Raw genomic sequence first — 26028 nt, 5'->3', positions numbered from 1 at the left:
TTTTTATCCTTAGAAAGATGAAGACAGAAGATCATATTCTGTTGCAATTTTCTCCATGATCAAATCTGATAACACCGAAACAAAACAAGCACCAGAAAGACAGCTGTTCACTGCAGTAAAAGCCTTTGGTCTTTAAAATATGTCGTACAACCTTTGTACTGATTAATCTAAATTCAAATTTTAGAGCTGCATTTCAATTCTTTGTACAAAGTATTAGTTTAAGTTTGCAGAAATAGTGAATAGTAGACCTCTTGAACATTTTCTGAGTATGGACCTTTTCCTTTCTCTACCACCAAAGGGCTTTCTGTTGGGATACAAACAAGAAACAAACCAGATCAGGAAGGGGTTTCTTTAATTAAGACCTTAGCAGTCAGTCATTTGGACCTTGATGTGTTATGTGGTGCTGGTTTTATAAAATGGTGGCATATCCATTGATGGCGATGTCATTGGGAAACCGTGTCCCTAATGTTTAAATGGATCGGGAGTGTCGGTTACTTTTATGTACAGTAAGTTACAAAATAAATGTTTTCCCCTGGAGACATTATGATTTAAAGAGATGTGCTGTGATATTATATATAATCACAAAATAGATTTACTTAAATAATCCAAATATATACAAACATAGGAAACAGTGCAACACTCTTCAATCCTTATTCCCTGTCCCACTTAAATTCCCTACCTCCTTCATGACTACTTTATTCAGATTTAAATATTAATAAAAAATCAATTAGCAATTTGTGAATAATACAGAATCTTACTATATATGTTTTTAATTTTTTTAAACTTGGAAATTACTGATGTTTTAATCCAACCAAAGAAAGGAAAAGAGGTCTAGGAACAAAACTGATTTTGATATTATAGGTCAGCTCTGGATAAAGTGTGTACATTTCTCTTTACTAAAATATTATTTAGCTTTTTTGTGGATCCTGTACTTCTGTGACTTGGAATTAAGACAGTCTTGGTAATATGTTCATTGAGTTTGTTTTGCTTTGGTTCACAGTTAGTTAGTTGTATGCATTGTCTCTATATGTATAGGATATGTACAACAATAGTAAAGTTATAAATACAAAAGGAAATATCATGTTTTGTGGTGGTTTTGTAGCAACAGTGACTTGGGGGACTTCATGAAACACATACAATCATTTGCGTCATGACAAAAAAAAAACATAATTTTGTTGAAACATCTCAAGACATTAAACAAGAAGTTAAAGCTTGTACAAAAAGGGTCTTCAAAATGGTCAATGAGCTTAATACACCACCAAATAATTTAGAAAATGTCTTTAGAGAACCAATATCAATGTTTTAGAGCGGCCATCACAAAGCCCGGATCTAAGTGCTTTGAAAATTGTTTAGTAGAATTAAAAAGTTGCAACAAAGGCAGCCTACTAACCTGAATTATTTTACTGCACATTGCGGTTGCGGATAAAGCAGAAGACAGCGTAGCAGTGATAGATCTACTGATCATGGACGAGAGCATAAACAGGAAGAAACACGAGAAAATTGAAACACCAGCATGTTAAAGAGGAAATGGCAAGATTGAGGTTATTGGCACATTTACAGCTTTGACCCCCAAATCAAGAATTTGTTTCAGCAGATTTCAGGAAAACCCATGCCATCTAAAAGTGGAGTGCTAAGAACTGTTTAGTTACTTTGCAGAAGTCTCCCAGGCCTCAGCAGAAGGGTAAAAAATATTGTACTTTCTGGTTTAAGACTCAAAAGGCAAAGTTTAAAACTTTAGACTATGACAATCTAAACCTTCCACATCTAAATTTAACAATCTACTTGGGACCTCATGTCTTGACTTTGGATTAGAAGTAAAACTTGACTTAAAAGACCTGACCAGTTTTGACAAATTGTTGCAAACACAACACCGAGCAACAGCAGTGAAACACAATTACAAACAACCTTTCAAATTAAAGCCCAAGCCCCGCTCTTTCCAGCAGTACAAGTATCCCCATTTGTGATACAAAACTCACTGAACCAGCTGCAAAAGAAGAGGAAAAACAAGGCTTGTTTTATATTTCATATTTGAAATACCAATACAAATCCTAGTTAGTTTCACAACAACGTGAAAAAAAAAAATCAGTCAGTAAAAGTGGGTCATAGTAGTGCAGAATAGTGGGGTGTGCATTTTCCAGTGGTTCAACCAATCACCATGATTTGAGCTAAGCATTGCTAACTTAAATCTTCTGTCTGGGTAGGAAGGTGTCAGTTGTGTAAGAGAAAGGTAACTAGAAACAATGATCAGAGGACTGACTGCTTTCTCTTTTCTAAGCACATTGGGTGAGTTCACTTCCTGTGTACTGAAAAAAATTAACTACTGAAATGTGTAAAATTCTGTTTTATGTCCACACTTTAGTGCAGTACTCATTTTAAACCTTAATTTTTTTTTATCCTTTTTAGTCATGATTCAAACCTTAAAGGATCCTGACAACATCCCTCTGACTGAAGCTGGACTCGGTCAAACTGTGACTCTGAACTGTAATGCAGCTGGGTTTGACAATGGGTTGCTTTACTGGTACAAGATGAATTATGGATTTATGCTTCAAACCGTTGCTAAGGGCACTTTTAGCAATGCGAAACTTGAACAACACTTTCAAAACTCAACATTCAAAGTTAATAACATGGGGAACATGCATTATCTCACCATCAATAATGTCCGCAAAGAGGACGAAGCAACATATTTATGTCAGGCAGGCTCAGCATACGAAATGGTATTTATTAATGGCACACATTTGTCTGTGATTGGTAAGATAACTTAATTTCTGTCTGTTTTATTTTATCATTGCCCACCCAACCAAATGCTTTTAAATGATTTTTGTGCCTTTTTACTTTGTTTTTTAAACTTAGATTCTCATAAGAAGTCCTACTATGTGAAACAAACTTCAGACATAAAGTCTGTTTCGCTTGGCACCGAGGTGACTCTGCAGTGTTCACTTCTCTCAGAGAAAAGAGAAAAAGAAAGCAGAGCCCGCTGTTCCGATGAACACAACGTGTTCTGGTTCAGAGCAGAATCAGAATCTAATCCAGGATTCATCTATGCTGATAAAAAGAGCTGTGACACACAAGCAGGAGGCAGCTGTGAATACCGCCTTTCTAAAACTATACAGAGCTCCTCGGATACTGGAACATACTACTGTGCTGTGGTCACATGTGGGGAGATCCTGTTTGGAGAAGGAACCAAAGTGGAGACAAGTATGTATTTAGGTCAACTACATACTATTTTATGTATAATCCTTCAGTTTACAATATTGATGTCTTTGTGAAGTGTTTACAAACAGGCACACTGTATTTATAGTAATTGTAAAATGTTATCTTACCACTACAGCCCTTAATTTAACAATCTACTGTTGTTCATTTAAGCACTTAAAGAACACCAGCAATAAACTTTCATATGATGGGGTATAAGAGTTAGGGTTATTCATTCACTATTTGTAACCAATGGATTTACTGATCATCATGATTTCTTAAATAACATAAGGCCATTGTGATTTTCTAGTCTTTTATGTTTTTAAAATTCTGAATAACCAAAGTGAATGGGATAAAAAAAACACCTGGATTGTTTTTTTTTAAAAGTGTGCAATATAATGAATCCTCAAATGTGTAGTGATGATCTTATAAGAGATAAAAAAGACATATTTCCAGAGATATAGTTTTCCTAACTCAAAATGTGCTGAAGGTGACTCTAAATCAGCTTTAACCTTATTTTGGAACAAATAGCATCTACTAAATTTACAGTGTAAGTTAAAAACATTTTCAACAATCTAAAACTAAATAAAAATATAATAAGTAGATATTTTAAATGTACAAATACTTTTTATTCATTTCCATCTGAAAAATGAAACCCCCCTTAGTAACCCACCCGAGCAGATATAAATAATGGATACAGGAATGGTGGAAGATTTTTAAATCAAAATATTTTAAATCAAAATGTCAGGTAGCTTTTCTACACATTTCTACACATTTGTGTGTCAATATTTTCTAACTCTAGGACAAGAAGTGTGCCAGTATGGTATTGTGCTTGGAGCACTTTTGGCGTGTTGTGTACTGGTGAACTTCGCCCAGATTTTCAGCTGCAGAAAAGGAAAGCAATTTAATGAAAATAAGATTGGTAAGTTTGTTGTTTGTACTAATCTGTTTCCAAATCACTTGTTTAATTGTATGCATAGCTTATTGTGCTTACTAAATGGTTATAAACTATCCATGCAACAATATTGAATTATTATAATGTTACTAGACATTTTTGTTTGTAGCTGCATTCTTTCAAATTCTGATTTCCTTTGGTGCTGAAACACTGAATTTCACCATTGCAGCAAAAGTAAAGGATTGTTATATTATATTCTATTTTATACCATGTCTGTTTTTCTAATGTCAAAGATACTGATTCACATTGTATTGTGAATCAGTTCTTTTTTTATTTGGCTGCTGCTTTTTAACCTTAACATCCAAAGTGAAACCCTTACATTTTTACAAATAGATCTTTGTCTGTTTTGCTAAAAAAGTTTCATTTTAATTAATTATCTCTTTATTCTTTCACCCAGCTGCTGTCAAGCTGCATAAAATCCCTGGTCAGAAGACTGAAAAGGTGAAGGATTAACACTGTTGTGGAATTAAACATGCTGATAAATGTTTAAAATAACAAATTCGCTTTATTGCTGCTAAACTGTCTAATTTATCTTCTCAGAGAAATGAAGACAAAAGGATGTACTCTGCTGTCATCTTCACCATGATAAAAAACTGATAACACTGAACCACAGGAGTCAGCAGCAAAACGGATGATGTTTGCATCTGTAAACCCTTTGACCTTTTAAACATGTTCAACATAACTTTGCAATGATTAAATTTGCCCACAGTTCTTAAGAGTTACACATCATAACATTGCAGATGTAATAAAATGTGTTACTTTAAATATACAAGTTGTATATTTATTACCAATCATAATTAACTTCATGAATATTAACTAAATGTTGTCTTGTTCATTGTTTAATAATCCTGGTGCTACATTGGAAACTAATTGGTCAGCGGAAAGGTTTCTTTAGATAGTGTAAAATTTCTATTCCATTCCATTTCTATTCTATGCCAGTGTCATAATTTCTCCCAGAGTCGACTTACAAACAATAAATGATCAGGGATGCTGAGCATTAGAAAAATATTTCTTACTTCTCGTATTTTGAAATGTACTGCCTATTGTCAACTCAGAGGCCAGCATCGATATTTGATGGTGTGCCTTATGATTACCATTGCGCTTACTGACTGATTTTATGTGATAAAATGTGCTCAAAAATCTGTTAAAATATAAATGTTTAGCCTGGCCAGCCAGACTGACACTGTCAACACGGCATACCAGTCTGGATAGCTGATGGTAGAGCACAATTTCAAAGGCGGGACTTGCAGGGTCAGAGGAAACAGGGTAGAACCAATCAGATAACTACGGATGTGACGCAAACTCTGAGCAACATGCTCTGTTTTTTCTCCTAGAGCAGAGAGTTGTTGAGTTTTTAAAGATATATCCAGCTCATTTGGGACATCATTAATACATTGTGCCATTGGGCCGCCATCTTGACTGTTATAGCTAAAGAAAAGTGCTGCTGCATTAAGGGTAAATAGAGACACATTGTAAACTCCTGCCTCCCACGCTGTGAATGGTCCTGTAAGTTTCAGACCAGCAAGCTGTGTTTTGAATACACATAATGTAAGTCGGGGCTGCACAGTGGGGCAGTGGGTAGCACTGTTGCCTTGCAGCAAGAAGGTCCTGGGTTCATGAGTTTGCATGTTCTCCCTGTGCATGCGTAGGTTCTCTCCAGGTACTCCGGCTTCCTCCCACAGTCCAAAAACATGACTGTTAGGTTAATTGGCTTCTCTAAATGGCCTTAGGTGTGAGTGTGTGCATGAATGGTTGTTTGTCTCTGTGTTGCCCTGCGACAGACTGGCAACCTGTCCAGGGTGTACCCTGCCTCTCACCCAGTGAACGCTGGAGATAAGCACCAGCAACCCCCGCATTTTTTTTCACATTTTTAATAACTTGTTTTGTAAAGAGGAGCTGGATTTTGTGTTTATCTCTGAGACTTGGCAGCATGAAAATAAAGTTTCACATCTTAGAACTGTGTCCCAGAAACTCCTCATTCTTCTTTACACCTAGGATTTCTTGTAGAGGATGTGGCAGGGCAGTCATTTCAAAAAGACATTTTTATGGCAGATCATTTCTTCAAGCTCTTACAGTTCTTTTGAGACAACTGAGATAAAAATTGGACGAACTCAGCCAAATATGGTATTTTAATTTATTGTCAACCTGGGTCTGCTGCATCTTCTCTGTCAGACCTTGAATACTTTTTATCCCTTACTTTTAAACTAGGCTAGATTATCATTCTCAGAGATTTCATGTTGAAGACTCATCAAATAGTGATAACAAGGGGTTCAGCATTATCATTATCTGGCCCTCTTGGACCTGGGGCTCGTTCTTCGTACGTCGCTAACTCAGTTAGCTGGATCTGATTGTTGACGATTTGGCATGATCTTGGATCATGCCAAATGATGACAAACACATCATTCAACAGTGGCTTATAAAGAGAAAAAAGTGGTGCTAGAGCCATAAATAGAAAATATTTAAGTTATTTGTATGATGCTTTGCTTATTATTTTTTATCATATATCAGTAAGAAGATTTGTTCAGGCCATTTTATTGTGAAGTTTAGTTTTACTTTGAAAGGCTTGCATCCTGTCGAGCCGTATATTGTATTATAAAAACTATGGATGGATCATCTAGACACGGAGCAATACAGTTTTTGACCGTGTAAGCTGTGGATGACGCTTCCTTTACATTCAGTGTCTTTCAGTGTCTAATGCATGAACGCGCAGTTATCTCAGATAACTCAATCCAGCCATACTAATCGTAAACAACAGGTGTGTTCGAAGAACCCAGTTAGCCGGATCATGATTAGCCGGATGAAATCATCTTGGATTTAACATTTGATCTCGGATGTTTTAAGCAACGTACGAAGAACGGGCCCCTGGTCTTCACTTATGGTGTTACTGTAGATCATTTGCAAAATGCATTTTGTTGTCTTCAGTGATCATAAGTGTACTTTAATGTTGTTACTCTGAGTCTTTTACTAAAGTTTGTTTTGAGCACAGGCATTTGATGTTTCAGTCATTTTAAAATGTTCTCTTCTTTTCATTTTTACATCTTTTTCTGATGATAATTCGTTCTTTCAATGAGCACTGTCATGATTGTTTTTTGTGTTTGCTTTTGGACTTTCTGGACTGACTTTTCATGCTCCACTCCTCTCAGCCACCAGTCACCCTCCAATCAGCTCAGTCACCTCCCAACCACCATTCAGTTTGGTTCAGGTTAGTGATGGCCAAATGAAGCTTCATGAAGCAATGAAGCCTTCCAGCCCATTGCTTCATTACTCAGTGCTCTCGAATGACATCTGCTGCTGTAGTTATACTTTAAAGGTCTAGTCACTTAAAATAAATCAAAAACAAAGCAACTGGACTTGTTTTCCGTAATTGAAGACGTTTCGCTTCCTCTCCCGGAAGCTTTCTCGATTCAAAAAGTCTGGAGTAATGCGGAGTAACAAGCTTTATACCATTGCCCAACAAAGGCCTTGTAATGGCTTAGATAACAAGCTTTATACCATTGCCCAACAAAGGCCTTGTAATGGCTTAGATAACATACAAATTCAATAGAAACAGGTCCACCCCTTAGTAATGGGCGGTCGTTAAAGCCATTAAGCCAACAGATTGGACCGAAACTGGTCCACTCCTCTGTAACGAGGAGTCGTTAGGGTCGTTATTGGCTTGGTTCAAAGGAACAATGTTTTGATCACCCGAATGAGGGTGAGAGTTAAGGTGATGACTGGCCGGAATTAACCCTATAGCTGTGTTGTAAGTTTTTGAGAGTTGGAACCTAAGGCCCCCTCCTCTGTTTAAGGTTGGTCTTTCTCTCTTAAAGGCATACTATGCAACATTTTTCAGTTAATTAATGTGTTCCATACCGTTTTGGATGATTAAATGAGTCATTTCAGGTCGAACAAAGGTTTTCTCGGCCGCCCTGGGGGTCTGTGGGGGAAATACCGCACTTGCAATTGCAGGAGCTCACGGCCCGGACTCACAGAAGTCTCGCTTTACGGCGAGAACTCCATGTGTTTTTGCCCTGCCATTCACTATATGCACACGCGAAAGCAACAACAAAGAACCGTGTGTTAACGTCAAATAAACATGCAAGCATATTGAGTTTTTTTATTATTATTATTATTTTTATTATTAATATTATTTGTTTTTTTTATGTTGGCGAGACGCTACCGCGGCGGCCGCAGCTGCAGAAACTCCTCATTCTTCTTTACACCGCCGCGGTCTCGCCAACATAAAAAAAAAAAAAAAAAAAAAAATAATAATAATAATAATAAAACTGCCGAGGCGCCGCCTCGCCAAGATAGCGCTGCGGGCAGCTTGATGTTCATACCTTCACTGTGTTAGTCATTGTTTGTACTGCCGTTTTTTCCACTTTTCGTTGCGTTCGCCTGTCTGCTAAGCTCAAAACAACCGCGCCTGGCTTGAGGAGAACCCAGAACAGCTGAGCATCTTTACGACAGTGCACTTTTACTTTCGCCCTCTGGGGGAAGCCTCGCTGGAAAATCAACTCCGGTTGCATAGTATACCTTTAACGTAGATGGCTTCCTTCAGACCCCTTTCAAACCATCTGTCTTCTTTGTCCAAAATGTGGACATTTTGGTCCTCAAAAGAGTGTCCTTTGTCCTTAAGGTGTAAGTGGACAGCAGAGTCTTGTCCCGAGGAGGTAGCTCTGCTGTGTTGAGCCATGCGTCTGTGGAGAGGCTGTTTGGTTTCTCCAACATAAAGATCAGAACATTGCTCACTGCACTGAACTGCATACACCACTCCGCTCATCTTAGGTTTGGGGGTTTTGTCCTTGGGATGCACCAGCCTCTGTCTGAGGGTGCTGTTTGGTTTGAAATGTACTGGGATTTTGTGTTTGGAGAAAATCCTCTTGAGTTTTTCAGAGACTCCAGCAACATATGGGATGACGATGCTTTTGCGTTTATTCTTCTCACCATGTTCTGCAGTGGGTCTTTTGGATTTTCTTGCTGATTTGACAAAAGCTCAGTTAGGGTACCAACAGGTTTGGGGGGCATCTTTGATTGATGTGTTTCTGTTCCTTGTGCTTCCCTTCTGTTTTAGTCGGGACATGCTCGGCCCGGTGTTGTAAGGTTCTGATGACAGAAAGTTTGTGCTCCAGTGGGTGGTGTGAGTCAAAAAGAAGATATTGGTCTGTGTGTGTGGAGAGCTTTGGGAACCTTCAGAGGAACACCACCAAGCCACTGGTTTAGATATGTGGATGACACCTTTGTCAAAATCCAGTTAAAAGAAGTGGAAGCTTTCACAAGACACATCAACTCCGTGGACAACAACATCAAGTTTACTCGAGAGGATGCCAACGACAACAAGCTACCTTTTCTCGACTGTTTGGTGAACTTGGAAGGAGATGGAAACCTCAACATTGAAGTGTATAGGAAACCCAAATGACCATGACCTGAATGACTGAGAGTCTTCACAAGCTTAAAATACATAACTTAAAAAAAAACAATGTAACATAGTAGAGTGTGCAATTTTGTATCAAGGTTTTTGTCCAACCCATGTCCAGTAGCTGATTGTCTTCTGACTTTTATGTAACTCTGCCATCTGTATTGGGTTCCTATAATGATTTGCACCCAAAGTAACCCTGCTCTTATGTTGGCTCTCATTGGTATTCTTTAATTTAATGGCATGGACTAAACATAGTTGGTGCAATTGTGTCTTGTGTGTATGCTTGTAGAGGCAGACACATTATGTTTGTCACATTATTTTTTCCAAAATAAACATTACCACTGCAGTGGATAAAACATAAATCAACATAGAAATTAATATTTTAAATGATGTTAATTATTGTCTTCTTCTCATGTTTTAATTCAAAACCTGCCCTTGAGGATAATTCTGATGTCTGGTTTGGAGCCTGGGTATTTGTGGGTTAATACTTGCTTTTTTATTTCTCTATTATAAGTGCACACATCATGCAAACTTAGTTAAAGTGGTTAAAAAGTATTACCTGATGGGGGTAGTTTTTCCTTTTTTTCAAACTGGTTGTAGTTCAGCCACTGCTGCTGAGAAATACTGTTCACAGGTGATACAATCTCTATCACTACTGACACCCTGATCAAACTACCCATAACAATAACCCAAAAAGCAACACGTTTTATCACGGTTTTATTTTGAAAATCGACAAGCAAAATTAAGCAGTCACATGTCCAGTGTAATGTGGGGCATTGTTTGTCATTGGGCACTTGGTTTACAGCAAGACGGCACGCACTTTGAAGCAGGGCTTCATCTGACACGCCCCCTTTTTACTTGGTACATGGCTCGAAGCCTGGCTTCAGATGTCCATTCACTAGTTGAGGTCCCTCCTGGGATTTCTGTGTCTCACTCTGCCCATACTGGGAACACGTCGTAGGCTTCATATTTGGTTCCGCCTGCAGCTCCTGGTCACGTCTGGTTCTGGCTGCTACACCCAGTCGAGTCTTTCTTGCTTGCCCATCTCATCTGCCACTTACACGTGTTTTAAAGTAAACTTCTTAACGCTGCTTTGTGTTGGCTGAGGATCAGGTTCACCACATACACTCTTTACAGAACACTGCCTTGCTATTGTCAACCAGGTTTCTCCTTAAAAAACTAGTGACCGTGACTTTTTTTTTCTCTTACTGGTTAAACAGCCAGACTAATTCTTCTAAGGCTACGTCCACACTGGTGGTCTTGATGCTCAATTTGGATTTTTTTTTTGCTTTTTTTAGGTGGCCATCAAACTTCTGTCTGAATGGTTCAAGACCATAAAGCAACCCGCATGCGCAAATAACAGGAGACATCACAGAATGTCCCTATTAAAACAGGTACAAACTAATCAGTGTGTACAAAGCTGATCTTCAAACCAGGTGCAAAGCAATTGCAGAAATCACATCAGAATGATATGATGTATGTATGCCGGGACATGCACAGATAGACTCTAGGTGGGGCTGGAGCCCTTCTGTGCAAAAAAAGTGTCCTTGTGAAATTATTATTTTTCTTTCTTCTCAATTTATCTTTTACAGTGTGTAGCATGTGGTGAGGTATCTTTTATGGATTTAAAAGGTTGTTTTTATTAGTGCACCACATTTTCTGTAAATTTGCCGGATAAGAGCTACCTCCATGTCCTGCCGCGCGCCTCTCTCAAAGTGAATGTGCAGTGAACAGACGTGGTGATGCAGCAGCAGCGCTTCCTCTCCTCTCACCTCTTCTGCTGTCTATAGAGCACCAGGAGATGACATTACACAACCACCAGGTGCTATATTGGCAGGATAAGCCCATACACAAACTAAGTCACTAATCAACAGTTTTTCAATTTTGCAACGATGGTTGACTCGTGTTGTGCCCTTGGATGCACAAACCACTGAGAGAAGTTAGAAGAATTTAATCGCATTGCTAAAGATCCTGTTAGAAGGAAAAAATGAATTTCTGCCATTAAACGGGTTCGGAGTGCGACAAAGAAAACCGAGCACTGGATCCTTTCACTCAATGGTTCCGCTTGTGCAGTGAACATTTCATATGCTAACTTCAGATGAATGTAATTTAATATTAACATCATTTGATCTTTTACAACAGTATTGCTTGCTATTGCATTACATTTTTGTGTCCACAGTTTTTATGGTAATGATTTGCCAACGCAGAAAAATGAATAAATCCTAATGCTGTCAAGCAAACGTTTCCATACTAACAGAAAGTCCTGTATAGTAAACAACCAAAACTTTGGTGATCATGACTTTTTCTGTATATAATACAGCAGCCTGCATGGGCCTAATCCAACTTTTACTCTATGTATGATCCAGTACAGTGCCTGACTGAAAAGTCAATCCTACTGTTTCTTATTGAACAGAGTGCAGAAATATTAGGCAACTTATCACCCTAGGGGAGCAGTGGGCTGCCACTGTGTGGCGCCCGGGAAGCATTCTGGGGTAAAGGGTCTTGCTCAGGGAGCCAGAGTGTAGGCACTGGGGATCGAACCGGGTACTTGCATCCTTCTCTGAGTGCAAGCGCGCTGCTCTAGCCACTCGGCCAACACTCCACGGCCAAAGTATTTTGATTATATTGTTATTTTAAGGCATGCTTTAACAGAGGAGTCATTTCATCTTTGTGAATGATTCACCTGTAAGAAAAGTCACCATAAAACGCGTTTGTTCAGCTACTAGTTGCTGTCCAACATTATCATAGCCTATTATAGCATAATTGTAGGGTACTTACCCTTATAGTAACAATGAAAAAATTCCTGTTGTGGTAAACTCCACAGCAGAATCTCACCCAGAAATTCCGACGAAATCCATTTATATCCCTCAAGACTTTTGTAGGCCTTCAGTGATTCTCCGGTGTAGTGGGAGGGAGAGTTGATAAGTCCACTATATACACTTATTTCAAAATCAGGAATCCTGCAGCGCTGGCTACCAGGTGAATTGTTTTAAAAAGCAAACAAGGAGCTAAGTATGGATCACAAATTTTTAGTCTGTTTACTTAAGTTGTTTATCGCTATATATCGCTTTGAGAAAGTTAACTGCTCCAATCCATTCCTCTCGTTAATTTCCATGCTTTCTGATCCTGCCAATATGGCGGTGCAAACCAAATTGGTCACGTAATGTCCGGAGCTCCATTACAGCCCTGCCTTGGTGGAGGCCCATGGAATTTTTCAGGTAACAAACAAACTCCGTGCATTTGCTTCCCAAACATCTGATGAAGAAGTGTAATCTTCAATTGCTTGAAATGTTTCTAAGCTAACTGTAGATAGTCTCATTATTCTTAACATTCCAAGAATCATATATCACGCTGGTCTCATGCAGAAGAAATTAATATAATACTTATTATGACCATATTCTCAGCTGTCAGTTTAATTTTGACAACAAATATTTTTTAACTCTTTTTCTGATCAATATACTTAAGCTCATTAGTCAGTTACTGAGGATAACCCGTGTGCCCCATACCTGGTAAATTTGTCAGGGTAACCTGCTTTGTATAACCATAAGGTTAACCATAACCATAAGGTTATATGGTGCAGATGATATTTTGTGATAATGTATGTTAAAATACAGAATTATGTAATCAAGGCAACCATCATGGCAACAGGTGACTGAGCGGCCAGTGGACAGGCTGGTGGTATCTGTGAAGGGGGGTCGGAGCAGCGGCGGCGTGGTGCGTGGTCCGATGACAGCTGGAGGAACCAAGGCTATCCGATAAAAATCCTCAGCCCGGCTTGGTAAAGCCAAGGGAGCGTCGGGTTATTGCTTGAACACGGGGAACGTAGGAGCAGGACACAGAGAGATCTGAGTTGGGCTGCTCGTCTTGGAACAACAGAACGTCGGCAACGCTGGGAACGGGTCCAGAGCGTGAGGCGACCTAAGGCACAGGAGACAAGATTTTAGCACAAGAAGGAGGCAAGTTTTCATGAGCCAGGGGCCGTTGAAGTGTACCAAACAAGGTTAATACCCTGGTGTCCTCCAGCTGTCAGGGCACTGTTCTTATAGTGCAGCCGCATGCAGCAGAGCGAGCTGCAGGTGTGTACCACGCCCACCTGCAAACTCAGGTCACCTGTGGAGAGAGCAGAGAAAAGATATAAGGGAATTATTTCAGAGATCGTCTGGGGATGTAGTTTTTAGTAGTATTTTTAGTTTACTAAGAAGAATAGGCATTATGGGGAGAATATAATAGATTAAGATTGATCCATACTCCAATCTGGAAGGTGGCGGTAATGCACCTAAAAGTTGTTTGCCAACTGCCATAAAAAAAGAGAAGAAGAGAGAAGAGATGTCAGAAGCGGCAGAAAAAAAAAAAAAAAAAAAAGTAATATATATATATATATATATATATATATATATATATTAGGGCTGGGCAAGTTAGCGCGTTAATTTTGCGTTAACTCATTAGACTATTAACGGCGATATTTTCTTTAACGCGTGTTAACGCATGTTGCTCACATGCTTTTATTTTGTGAAGGTCTGTTGCTGCGGTGTAGGGGTTTGAATCAGAACAGTAGGTGGCGATAATGCGCCAATAACCTCGCTGTCAGCCAAGCCTCGGATTCAGAGTAAGAAAGGTGCTGGCCGGAAAAAAACAAAGCCGACATGCGGAAGGCGGTGTTTCCCGCACGAATAGTGTACCGCGCACGTGACGTCACCGTCTCAAGAGCAACGCCCCTTTTGCCGCTTAGGTAGGACATACAGGTAGAGAACGCCCGTAGCAACCAGCTATTACACGCGCAACAGAAACAGCGATATGACCGACTCTATAGCCATTAAACTTTCCCAAGACGATGTCCCAGGCGCACGGATTACTGGCCGCACTGTCGAAGAACACACCAACCTTCAGCTCAAACGATGGCTTGAGTGTCGAGGGCTTAAAAAAACGGAAAACGGGCCGAGTTGATCGAACGGTAAGCTTAGTTTTTTTTTCCTGCGCGGCGGTCATGGTGTCGTCGGCCGTTTTTTTCCTGTTTGTAATCACCGTCCAGGGATCGGTATATGTTTAATGTTTGTCTTATTTGAAATGTTTTTGAGTAAGCTATCCTGGTAGCAGGGTATCATGTTAGCGCCTGCTACCATGATAGCCTAAATGCTATCATGGTAGCAGGCGCTTCATTATTAACATGTCGGCCACCAAAATACTCTTAACTGTTCACTACTTGATGTCGCTGGAATTGGGTCAGGATGTTCTTCGGTTGTGCCCTTTCCTCCAACAGAATGCTTGCTACATATGTACTTGAATTTGGTAACTTTTTCCGGGTTGAACTGTTGTGTAGGCCAACCGCACCGGTGAACCCAGCGCACACATTTCTCCTTGGCAGTCTTGAAGAAAACATCCTTCAAATGCGGCCGATCAGCGTACCTCGAGTCGCTGTTGCACGTTCCATAGCAACAATGTTTAAAAACCATGGTCTTAGATTTGGAAAAAGCAGTCATTTACCGAGTAAAACCTAGGCTAACGCACGTCTCTTTTACAGCGAAACAGCGACGGACTATGCAAGCTTGCCCTACTGCGTACCACGTGATGTGACGTTACGTTTCTAAAAATAGCTCGCTCCCGGTACGCTATTTGCTTAGGCGAGGCGGTGAGTTGGCGAACGGAACAAGTTTTGTGCGGAGCGGAGCGGGGGGGGGGGGGGGGGTTTGCTTAGACGCCGTCGGTGAAGTCACTTCGCGTTTCAAAGTATCCATGTGTTTTTGCCTGTTTTTCCCTGCCATTCACTATATGCACGCGAGAAAGCAACAACAAAAAACCGCGTTTCAACGTCAAATAAACGCAAGCAACACAAGCATATCGAGTTAGCAAGCATTTCAGTTTAAAGTTCTTCCAGCATCGAATATGACAGAAACAAGTTAGTTGTAACCACTGCCAAGTTAAACTTTGGTATTGAACATAAAATGGCAATGCTGCTCCCTGCTGTTACCACAGAAATTGCCTGTTTTTGGTAGATTTTTTCCCCATAAAGAGAATTCCCTGTCAGTGGCAATAAGCTTTAATTTATTATTATTGCTATTTTTTGTTTTACATGTTTAAGTTGAGCTTTACACTAAATATGTGTTACTGATAAGTGCTACAAATGTTACAACACTTTTGTTCATATGGCAGCAGAACATTAAAATAAAAGTGCTCTTTACACTACTTTTGAATTCATTCTTGGAGTTTGTAAATACAATGCGATTAATCGCGATTAATCAGGGCGATTAATCAGGGCGATTAAATATTTTAATCGTTGCCCAGCCCTAATATATATATACACACATATATATATATATATATATATATATATATATATATATATATATATATATATATACATGTGTGTGTGTGTGTGTGTGTGTGTGCGTACAGTACACGTGTGACGTATGCTTGGTCTGTACTGTACTATGTACTGTGCAGACCAAAAGTTAGGACACACCTTCTCATTCAAAAAGTTTTCTTTATTTTCATGACTATGAAAATTGTAGATTCACACTGAAGGCACCAAAGCTATGATTTAACATATGTGGAATTATATACATTATGTATATAATTATGTACCTAACAAAAAAGATCAATTGTGGAGGCCAGGTCATCTGGCGTAGCACCCTATCCCTCTCCCTCTTAGTTGTTCTAGAGATGTGTCTGCTGCTAGAACTCTGTGTGGCATTGACCTGGTCTCTAATCTGAGCTGCTGTTAACCTGCGATTTCTGAGGCTGGTGACTCAGATGAACTTATCCTCCGCAGCAGAGGTGACTCTTGGTCTTCCTTTCCTAAGGCAGTCCTCATTTCTTTGTAGCGCTTGATGGGTTTTGCGACTGCACTTGGGGAAACTTTCAAAGTTTTGCGAATTTTTCAGACTGACTGACCTTCATTTCTCAAAGTAATGATGGCCACTCGTTTATCTTTACTTAGCTGCTTTTTTCTTGCCATAATACAAATTCTAACAGTCTATTCAGTAGGACTATCAGCTGTGTATCCACCTGACTTCTGCAAAACACAACTGATGGTCCCAACCGCATTTATAAGGCAAGAAATCCCGTTTATTGACTGACAGGGGACACCTGTGAAGTGAAGACCATTTCAGGTGACTACCTCTTAAAGCTCATCAAGAGAATGCCAAGAGTGTGCGAAGCAGTAATCAAAGCAAAAGGTGGCTACTTTGAAGAACCTAGAATATAAGACATATTTTCAGTTGTTTCACACTTTTTTGTTAAGCATATAATTCCACATGTGTTAATTCATAGTTAATTCATGCCTTCAGTGTAAAGGCATCGAAATTTTCATAGTCATGAAAATAAAACTCTTTGAATGATAAGGTGTGTCCAAACTTTTGGTCTGTACTCTATACACACACACACACACACACATACACACACACACACACACACACACACACACACACACACACACACACACACACACACACACACACACACACACACACACACACACACACACATGATCAAGCTGTGCCTGTAATACATTTCATACTACAGCTCCCTGTGCTGGTACTGCAAAAGGTGCTGTTTTTCTCCACTTGAGCACCTGCCCCCAAAATATCTGAGTACTCCTCTGAAGACCTAACGAACTTGGACAGAGTCGTTTTACACTAAACAGATGTGATTAAAACAATTTATTTTATTGTGATTGTTGTTTTCTTTTTGTGAAAGAGAAACGGTGCTTGCTTGTAGTGAACCACATAAAATTCTCTGGCTGATTATTTGAGTAAAACTTGCAGAACCAATTAACACTAAAGAGATTGATAAAATTATTAGAAGGTCATACTTGGTAAATTGTTATACTTTTCTTTACATAATGTACCTCTGGTTAATGACAGAGACTTATGTACAAATGTGAACATGTAGTATTAGAACTTGTGTTAGACACTCACCAACGTGTGATTTGTTCATTTTTTTTTAATTTTCAGTGGTTTCCTTTTAGTCACCACATCCTCATCTGCAGGCAATGGGCAGCATACCCTCACTAAAGCCTTCACAGAACTTTCTGTCTAAAAAACGGTTTATTTTCCATCAAGCGTTTTTTTTTTACGTGTCCTGTCCAGCAGTGTAGCCCAACGACTGACGGAGTGTGATAGGGGAAATGAGTGTCTTCTTTTGAAAACTTTCCCCTCAAGAAAGTACAATGCATCTTGCAATTTTTCACTACTACTGTACAAACAGCTACACAACCCAATAGTAGTAAGCTTTTTGTTGAACATCAAGTGTTATGTCTATGAAGAATTTATGCTGTTTTCAAAGTGGCAAAAAAATTGTACACTATGTGGGTTTTGGAATGAAGGTTTGTAAAATTTAGTTTTCCATTGCCATGTTAACACAGACTCACTTATTTCTCAGATACTGATCGCCTGGCAATGTTGGGATAAAAGTTTAATGTTTTACAGACTCGATATGTAAGTGTTTCCATGAGGTTAAACTGATCCATCAACAGACCAATGTTGGTATTTTATCTACAGTAAAACCCAACTTGTGACCCTTTGTGTCATTAACCTTGGATCTATTAAGAAACCTTGGCAGGCAGGCAACATGATATTCAAGCCAAACACAGTGTTGTGTTTAAAACGTTTCTTATCAAAATTCAGGATGACAGTCAGGGATCCTTTGCAGGAGTAGGAGACCAGGCAGAGCTTTAGAAAGCTGGCTTACTCGCTTGCAGGAGAAACAGGCAAGGTAGCTGGGGCTAGGTCCAAGTCCAGGAGATCAGCCTTTGTCATTCACGGGTGGTCAGAGTGAGGTGGGCAGACAAATCTAAGGGCTTGGCAAGGCTTGTTCTTGTGATAACAGTCCAGGTTGTGCCCCAGAAAGCAGTAGCTCCAATGGCAGACATTGGCTTGGCAGGGCAGGAAGATCAGTCATGGTCAGAACATGGAAATCCTGCGCACAAGCAACGAGTTTTGGAAGCAGACGGAGCCAGAGCAGCCGATCTTGGAGGCGGGCAGCACTGGACCAGGAATCATGTTGGTCAGCGTCAGAGCAGGAATTGTGGTGGCCGGCATTGGAGGAGCTGGACTTTTGTTCTGTCAAATCTAAATCTGGTTTCCAAATGTTTTATGCAGCTGAATCATTAATCTTACCTATGGTTTTATTTAATTGACAAACCAACTGGTGGAATATGCGTTTGGTAATTTTAGGTTACACGGAACTTATTTTAGAAAAAAGACAAAAGGCAGATCCAACTGTAAACATCTGAAGTGGTTGAGCTTCTTTTTTGGGCTAAGTATATGTCCAGAGAGTCCCTCAAGTCATTTTTAGCTTCTGAGCCATGTCCAGTGCATCTCCACCGATGTACAAGTTTCATGTAATCACAAACAGGCTTGTGGTTCCCATGACCTGGATCGCTAAGATTTTGCACAGGTATAATGTTATATGTAAAGATCAACAGCCTGTAAATCAAATTTGTATAATATGGTTAACCTATTTTTTAATATAAGCGAAAATTCCCCGACAAAAATTCAGGTGTGGTAGCTCTGTTGATGTTTGTGTCTATTTAAATGGGTGTTTCACAATTTATGTAACAATGTTATAGTTCAGAGGCTAGTCATTTGTTTTATTTGTTCAGAAAGAAATCTTTGCAGGGATCAAAATTCATGATCAAAAAACATGAACAACATGATCATAGTGTTGTTCAAAGATGTAACAAAAACTGGTGACACTAGTTATAACATTTTGTCACCTAGATTTTGCAATTTCCTCCCTGCCCAGAACATTTGTATCAGGTTTGTTTGCAACCTCGTTTCTGTGTATGTTTTTGTCTTTAGCAAATAAATAGTGCTTACAAAACCAGGAGATAGTAAAAAAAATATATATAAAGGCTCAACTATGAGAAAAGACATACAGGAAATGCCCTATCATTATATATTCTGTAATAACCAATCAGATGCATTTGACAGGATCGTCGCACCTCCCCCAACTACATAAGGATCTACTACCTCAATGAAGACAGATTCATCATGACTCTGTTATGGCTAACATTGTTACTTTTTCATCAAGGGTGTAAGTACTTTTTACATAAATTTAGACAGAATTGAATTGAATTCAAGTATGTGAAATATGTATTTTGGTTCTGTTCAATCTAATATTGTGCTTTCCCCTCATTGCAGACACTATGGTTCCAGTGGTCATAGTTGAACTGGGTCAATCTGTCAATTTGACATGTGCTTTTCAAATGAAATATCAGAGCAACACATGGCTTTATTGGTTCAAGCAGAGTGCAGGAGATACTCTGAATTTAATAGTGATACAGCAGAGAAGGACATCCCCCATGTATCAGCCAAAATTCAATAATTCAAGATTCAATATAACATACACCGATCATGGCAGCAATCTTACAATTTTATCAATAGTTGAACAAGATGAGGGAATGTATCACTGTTCTCAAAAGGACACACTTGAATCTACGTGGAGTGGGACCTATCTATCAATAAAAGGTAAATAAGTAATTTTCTTCTTCCAGTGTTTTCAAGATCCTTTAATTCACTAATTAATCAGTGTTTATCTGAAATCCAACTGGACATGATTATGTTATTAAAAGATGTATCCTGACGCAAAATGTTTTAAACCAGCAAAGTATATTTTCAATGTTCAAGTCACGTAAACATCTATCTTTTTTGTTCTCTTTTTGCCTTGCATCATGTAACAACATTTGACATACATGCAGACTGAAAGACAAACTAAGTTTATTTGTTGCACATTATGCATCTAAAATCTTACTTTTGGCATTGTTCCTCCAAGTACAATTAAAATCCCAATATTTTAGTTTATATATGATGCTTTGTAATTATTCAGAAAAAGCAAACTGTCTGTTGATCCTGATGTAGTAACATTTAAATGATCTGATCCTAGTCAGGAATTGGAAATTAAGTAAATCTATCCTAAATTTAGAGAAACCAATCACCAAAAATTTCCCCATTCATTAAAACAGCAACGGATTTAATACAAAAAGCTGTGGAAAAACAACCTGAAATCCACAAACCCTCAATAAAAAAAACACAAAGAAAACATAAGAATCTAAACGAAATTTAACTTACATTAAATCAAATCAAATCAAAATTGACTATTTTTTTTATCATAAGTAATATAAAAATCTTACTAACAATTTGAATAACTGAATTTTAAAAAATGAGAACTTTAACAAATATTTTATACAGAACAGACTTTGCCAGGTTTAAATGAGTTCTCGTATACGATTAAAGTAGGTGCTGTAATAGTTATATTCTCAAACACTGATGTTCACACAAATACATAAAAAAATGCCAACTGTATACATACTTGCATATATGCATATTGAAATAAACCACCTAAACAAGTACACTTTGTACCACACATTAATGCATATATGAAATATGACCATAAATTAAGTGTCCAACATTCAATTTTCTCACTGTAAAAGTATTTTGACTTAATACAGCATCTCTTTACCAAATGTGATACAGATACAGATACAGTCTATTTTCAAGCATTGGAAGCATTCTACATCCAATATGAGTTTGTTTAAATTGTGCACTAACACAAATTACCATTATTATCCCATAGAAAAATCTACAAGAACATCACGCTACACCGTGGTTCAGGAGTCAACATCAGTTCATCCAACAGACTCAAAGACTCTGCAGTGTTCAGTTCTTTCTGACTCGGGTAACAAAACCTGTTCAGGAGAACCCAGTGTGTTCTGGTTCAGAGCCGGACCAGAAAAGTCTTTTCCTGATATTATCTACACGGATGCAAAAGGAGCTGAAGATTGTGAGAAGAGATCGGACACTCAGAAGAGATGTGTTTATAACTTCTCCAAGAACGTCAGCTCCTCTGATGCTGGGACTTACTACTGTGCTGTGGCCACATGTGGACAGATATTATTTGCAAATGAAATAAACTTGGGAATTGATGGTAAATATATAAAATTATTTATTAATAACATACTTTCAGTGTGGGATAGAATAAAGATGCAGTCTTAGCTATAAGCACTCTAACTGAAAATCCCTTAGCTAGATTTTGGCCAATCCAGATGTAATTAAATGTTTGCACGTGTGATGTTGTTTATTGATTTTTGTCTTATAATGTTCCAGGATTCAGTGTGTGGTCACCAGAAGCCATGATATTTATTTTTTCACTCTCTGCTGCCTTAGCCATAAGTCTGATTTGTATGGCTGTCCTCATAAGCTCCATCAACAGGATCAAATGTGATTGTCAAGGTGATTCAAAATTCTTTTCTCTGACTTATTTTGTAGTAAATGGTTGCCTCTTTATTTTACTGTCTACTTTTCTTATCCAGAATCTGTTAAGGTGCAAGAAGACTTTGGTCAGAACAAGCAACAGGTAAAGTGTAACGGCTTCTTTTATCAAGTGTTTTGATACATTTTTAAGTAAATGAGTTTCATACATTTTTATTTGGCTTATCCATTATTTTTAAATGGATTTCCTTAGAACGACGAAGACAAAAGGATGTATTCTGCTGCCATTTTCGCCATGATGAAAACTGACAACACTAAAAGAAAGAAAATAGCAGAAAGACAGATGATTTTTGTTGCCATAAAAGCCTTCGGTCGATAAGAAACTGTTTTACAGTCTTTGTGCTGATTGATGCAGTTTACGGTTGTTTCGAACTATAAATTTCAATGTACATCAAATGTATTGAATCGCTTCTAATAAACATGATTAGCAATTGCTTTTACTTAATTTAGGTAGATTTTTTTCTGTTTAAATTGACATTACTGAAATAAGGCCATTATTGAGGACACACAACATACTCAAGGGACGAAACGGATGTTAAAGTATCTAAATGCTGTTACAGTGGAAAATAAAGTACTTTTGATTGGGTAAATTCTGTTCTATCAATCTGAGCAGTGGAGGTTTGTCAATAGGGCACACTATGGTGCTGCCTACATCACAATTGCAAGAAAAAATGTAAAAACAAATAGACAAATTAATTTATAACGGACCTCAAAATCCATCCGCATGTACTTACCTGCAAATGGATTTCTTTTTAGGTAGAGTTTATTGTTGTGTTGTCAGCCCTGACCTTTGGTGCCCTCCATTCAATCTTTTGTCACCAGCCGCCACTGGATTTGAGTGAAGACATTTTCTTTCTTTACAAACAATGGCGTGTTGGTTTTGTCACATTGTGAATAACTTCAATTTCTTTTATCTCTGTAGTGTTAATCACTCGTGTTTTTGTCTTAAAATTTGATGCTCATTGTGTTTGTTCTCTGTTATAGTTACCTGTATGTATCAGGCTTTTTGTGGTGACTTTACTACATTGTTTGTTTTGTGCAGTGTCTGTTCCTGCATTCACATCATTGATCGTTGCCTTTTCCCCAACACATAAACTGTTAGTGTCATATTACCAGATTACTCGATTTGTTTGATTTTCTCATGAGTTTTTCTTTAATTTCTTCGAGTCCTGTCCTATGTATTTATTTTTTAGCTCTTCTGAAATATTGCTTTGAGGACATCCTTGGTAATCTTACCACTTGCTCCCATCTCTCATTAAAAGTTAATTTACTTTACATCTGAATGAGTTCATGTTGTTTCAAATTTATATTTATCCCTACCCACAAACTGTGATTGTTTTACAATCTATACCTTACATCTGAATGAGTTCATGTTATTTTTAAATTTATATGTATCCCTACCCACAAACTGTGATCATTTTACAATCTAACAATAATGGTTAAGTAAACTGTGACAAGTATAACAAGTAAAACCACTTGTGTCTGTACACATTTTAAGTTGCAAGCTAGAGGTAAAAATGTATATGATAGAACAGAGAAACAGTCAAATATAGAGAAAGTAGAGAAACAGATAAATCTCTGCATAAAGACTGATGTTGCTCCTTTCTTTTTTTCTCTGATATATTTCTGTATTAAAAATGTTTTTCTATGATTCTGATGTAAGGCTGTTTTTTAATTAAATCTAAGTGAACAATCATAAATAACACATATAACCGCATGGACATCAATATGGTATTTTTAAACAGGATCAGAGCTAAATTTACAAAAACAGCAGAGTGTAATCAAATTATTAATGGTGTTCAAGGCCCATCCCAATCCGTAGTAGAGCATGTGGACAGAATAAGATTAGCTTCTTGATAAATACAGTGGCTTGAACCTCATGTGGCTGAGGTTCTGTCTCAGCCGCATGAAGAGCTTGCTGCACAGCTGCTTCAGACAGTGTTCATATGTTTATCAGACAAGAAAGCATTTGAAAATCTAATAAACGTAGGGGTAGTGACTGCGATGTGGTTGCCACTTTCAGTGTTGGTACAGATTATCTTTCTAATCTGTTTGTTCGAAAACCCAAATTGAATTCACCTATGTTCAGGAAACAGTTTTCAATAAAGTGCGCTGAACATATAAACATAACAGTCTCGTATTGGACCGTGGCGAAGTTAGCTTTAGGTTGGATATTCGTGCTCCGTTGCTTCAGCAGTGAGCGAGCACACAGAGTGGTAGCACCAGATCAGCCTCCATGTTTCATCTCGAACAGGATTTGCGGTCTGCTGAAGCCGCAGACTGCAAATATGCAATTGCCAACTTAAAACTAACTTCACAGCGGCAGGCCAGCTGACAGCTTTGCCAGGGCCCGGGACAACACAGTCTTTTTGGGCCCCCCCTCTACACCTGCCGCCACCACACACACACACGCACGCGCACACACACACACACCAAAACAAAGTCAACTTAACTGTATACTTCATGCCCTGGAAATCTCTGTATTGGATACTTCATACTGGATATTTTCAACCCGTCTATGGAATTTAGTGCAATTTAGTCTCTTTCTTCACAAGAGAACAGCCTTAACAGCCAAAATATGGCCTTTTTTGACCTGCTGTAGCCTATATTAGCCAGTCCTTAAGCTTGATGTATCATGAAACTGTGGACCTGTGATTTTTATTTTATTATTACAATTAAATAATAATAATAATGTTATATTCATAGTGTTTTTCCCCTAATTCACCTTATATATTTCAATCCTGGTGTAATTTTGTCTGTGTTGTGTGCCCCTGCCTATTGCTTTAATCCCATTTATTTCCCCGTCGTGGGATAAATAAATGATTAGCTAATGTTATCTTATCTTAAATAACACTTTTTAATTGGATATATGTACTGGGTTCTTTCAAGGTCTTAATTACATTTTATGTGTGGGCTCCAGTAACATATGATAGATAATATCTACTTTGAAAGTTAGATATTATCTAAGGTCTGTCGGGGCAATGAGAGAAGTTTCGTCTCCTCTCTCTGTTTCTGTGGCTCGATGTTTTCTTGCTCTTGGTTTTTCACGTGCTTATATAAAATTGTTGTGTTTCCACTGAATTTAACCGGCTTTTTACAAAAGCGCGAGCTGACTGACACTCTGACCATTTGTCAGTGTCAGTTTTGGGCCCCCCCTTTGTCTTGGGCCCCCCCTTTGTCCTGGGCCCGGAACAACTGACCCATTTGTGCCCCCCTGTCGGCGGGCGTGCACAGCGGTTCAAACTGGGGTTATAATTGTGTAGTATTTCCCCATAAATGAACTTCAGCCACTCTGACTCTCATGTCATAACAGCTCCTCTTTTTAGAAGACATTCTCTTCTCAGGTGGAGCAGTCAGACATGCTAGCACAACCAATGCCATTAAATTAGTGGGCTGGTATCAGCTGCATCAACAGTCAACTAACTTCTGAACTGCTTTAAAGTCCAAACAATTACTGGCAGTTGCTTTGAGGTAAATTCAACATAATTCTTAAACGTTTTGTAAGACATGCAAAAAAAAAAAAAACTTTGTGTAAAAAATATAAAATTTTAAACATGTTACTTTCTTTATATAAAAATAAATGTCCAATTTCCTAAAACACAAACAAACCACAAAAAAACACTTCATAATTAGATTAGTCCTCCCATTGGCTCTCATCTTGCAGCATCTTTGTGTAGACCCCCAACAATGTTGCTGTCTGTGGGGGTTGGGTGGCTGGCCTTTGTTCTCTTTCAGACTGCAGTGTTGAGGTGGAAGGGGTAGGTGGTGGTTGACTCTGTGGGGTTGGTGTTGCCCTCCAATACCCTTTTAAAAGATCAAATACGCTGACATACTTTGCTGACCCAACTTGGTCAATGCATTGTTCCATCCTGAGAAGAGGATAAAGGTCTGCTTTAGTAATACTATTTACTTTACGATAGTCAGCACAGGGTCTAAAAGTTGAGTCAGACTTCCTAACTAGAAGACAGTGTGATGCCCAATTCTAAATATATGGTTCCACAATATCATTTGCCAACATGTATTTCACCTCTGTCTCCAACTGTTGTTTCTTCTCCTCAGATACTCTGTAAAATTCTTGTTTATTGGGCTTACCCTCTCCGGTGTCTAGGGCCTGTGAATAGACCACGCGTGACGTGGTCTATGACGAGCTACATCCGCGCTACATCTGTGCCACGCTGGTAGACAAAAACAGTACTGTTTTCGTCTACCAGCGTGACAAA

General features: G+C 38.6%; 2 protein-coding genes across 2 annotated transcripts; both read left to right on the top strand.

Moving 5' to 3' along the window:
- The first annotated feature begins 2588 nt into the window (after nucleotides 1-2588).
- Nucleotides 2589-5764, top strand: LOC118557568. The gene is made up of 5 exons (XM_036127778.1): nucleotides 2589-2748; nucleotides 2851-3195; nucleotides 3992-4111; nucleotides 4542-4585; nucleotides 4685-5764. Exons 1-5 carry the CDS (start codon nucleotides 2625-2627, stop codon nucleotides 4739-4741), a joined length of 690 nt encoding a protein of 229 aa, XP_035983671.1. The 5' UTR covers nucleotides 2589-2624; the 3' UTR covers nucleotides 4742-5764.
- Nucleotides 5765-19552: 13788 nt separating this feature from the next.
- On the top strand, nucleotides 19553-23369 carry LOC105922978. The gene is made up of 6 exons (XM_036127777.1): nucleotides 19553-19574; nucleotides 19682-20008; nucleotides 21114-21464; nucleotides 21644-21769; nucleotides 21850-21893; nucleotides 22002-23369. Exons 2-6 carry the CDS (start codon nucleotides 19687-19689, stop codon nucleotides 22125-22127), a joined length of 969 nt encoding a protein of 322 aa, XP_035983670.1. The 5' UTR covers nucleotides 19553-19574; nucleotides 19682-19686; the 3' UTR covers nucleotides 22128-23369.
- The last annotated feature ends 2659 nt before the right edge of the window (nucleotides 23370-26028 follow it).

The sequence above is a fragment of the Fundulus heteroclitus genome, chromosome 23, assembly GCF_011125445.2.
Source record: "Fundulus heteroclitus isolate FHET01 chromosome 23, MU-UCD_Fhet_4.1, whole genome shotgun sequence".
NCBI lineage: Eukaryota > Metazoa > Chordata > Actinopteri > Cyprinodontiformes > Fundulidae > Fundulus > Fundulus heteroclitus.
The sequence above is the reverse complement of the archived record's forward strand: the minus strand, read 5'-3'. Positions and strand labels throughout refer to the sequence as shown.

Coding starts and splice junctions, on each gene's coding strand:
- LOC105922978 (XM_036127777.1), top strand. CDS start 19,687: ATGGTTCCAGTGGTCATAGTTGAACTGGGTCAATCTGTCAATTTGACA. Junction 20,009..21,113: donor GACCTATCTATCAATAAAAG/GTAAATAAGTAA, acceptor ATTATCCCATAG/AAAAATCTACAAGAACATCA. Junction 21,894..22,001: donor TTGGTCAGAACAAGCAACAG/GTAAAGTGTAAC, acceptor GGATTTCCTTAG/AACGACGAAGACAAAAGGAT.
- LOC118557568 (XM_036127778.1), top strand. CDS start 2,625: ATGGGGAACATGCATTATCTCACCATCAATAATGTCCGCAAAGAGGAC. Junction 2,749..2,850: donor CACACATTTGTCTGTGATTG/GTAAGATAACTT, acceptor TTTTAAACTTAG/ATTCTCATAAGAAGTCCTAC. Junction 3,196..3,991: donor AGGAACCAAAGTGGAGACAA/GTATGTATTTAG, acceptor TTCTAACTCTAG/GACAAGAAGTGTGCCAGTAT.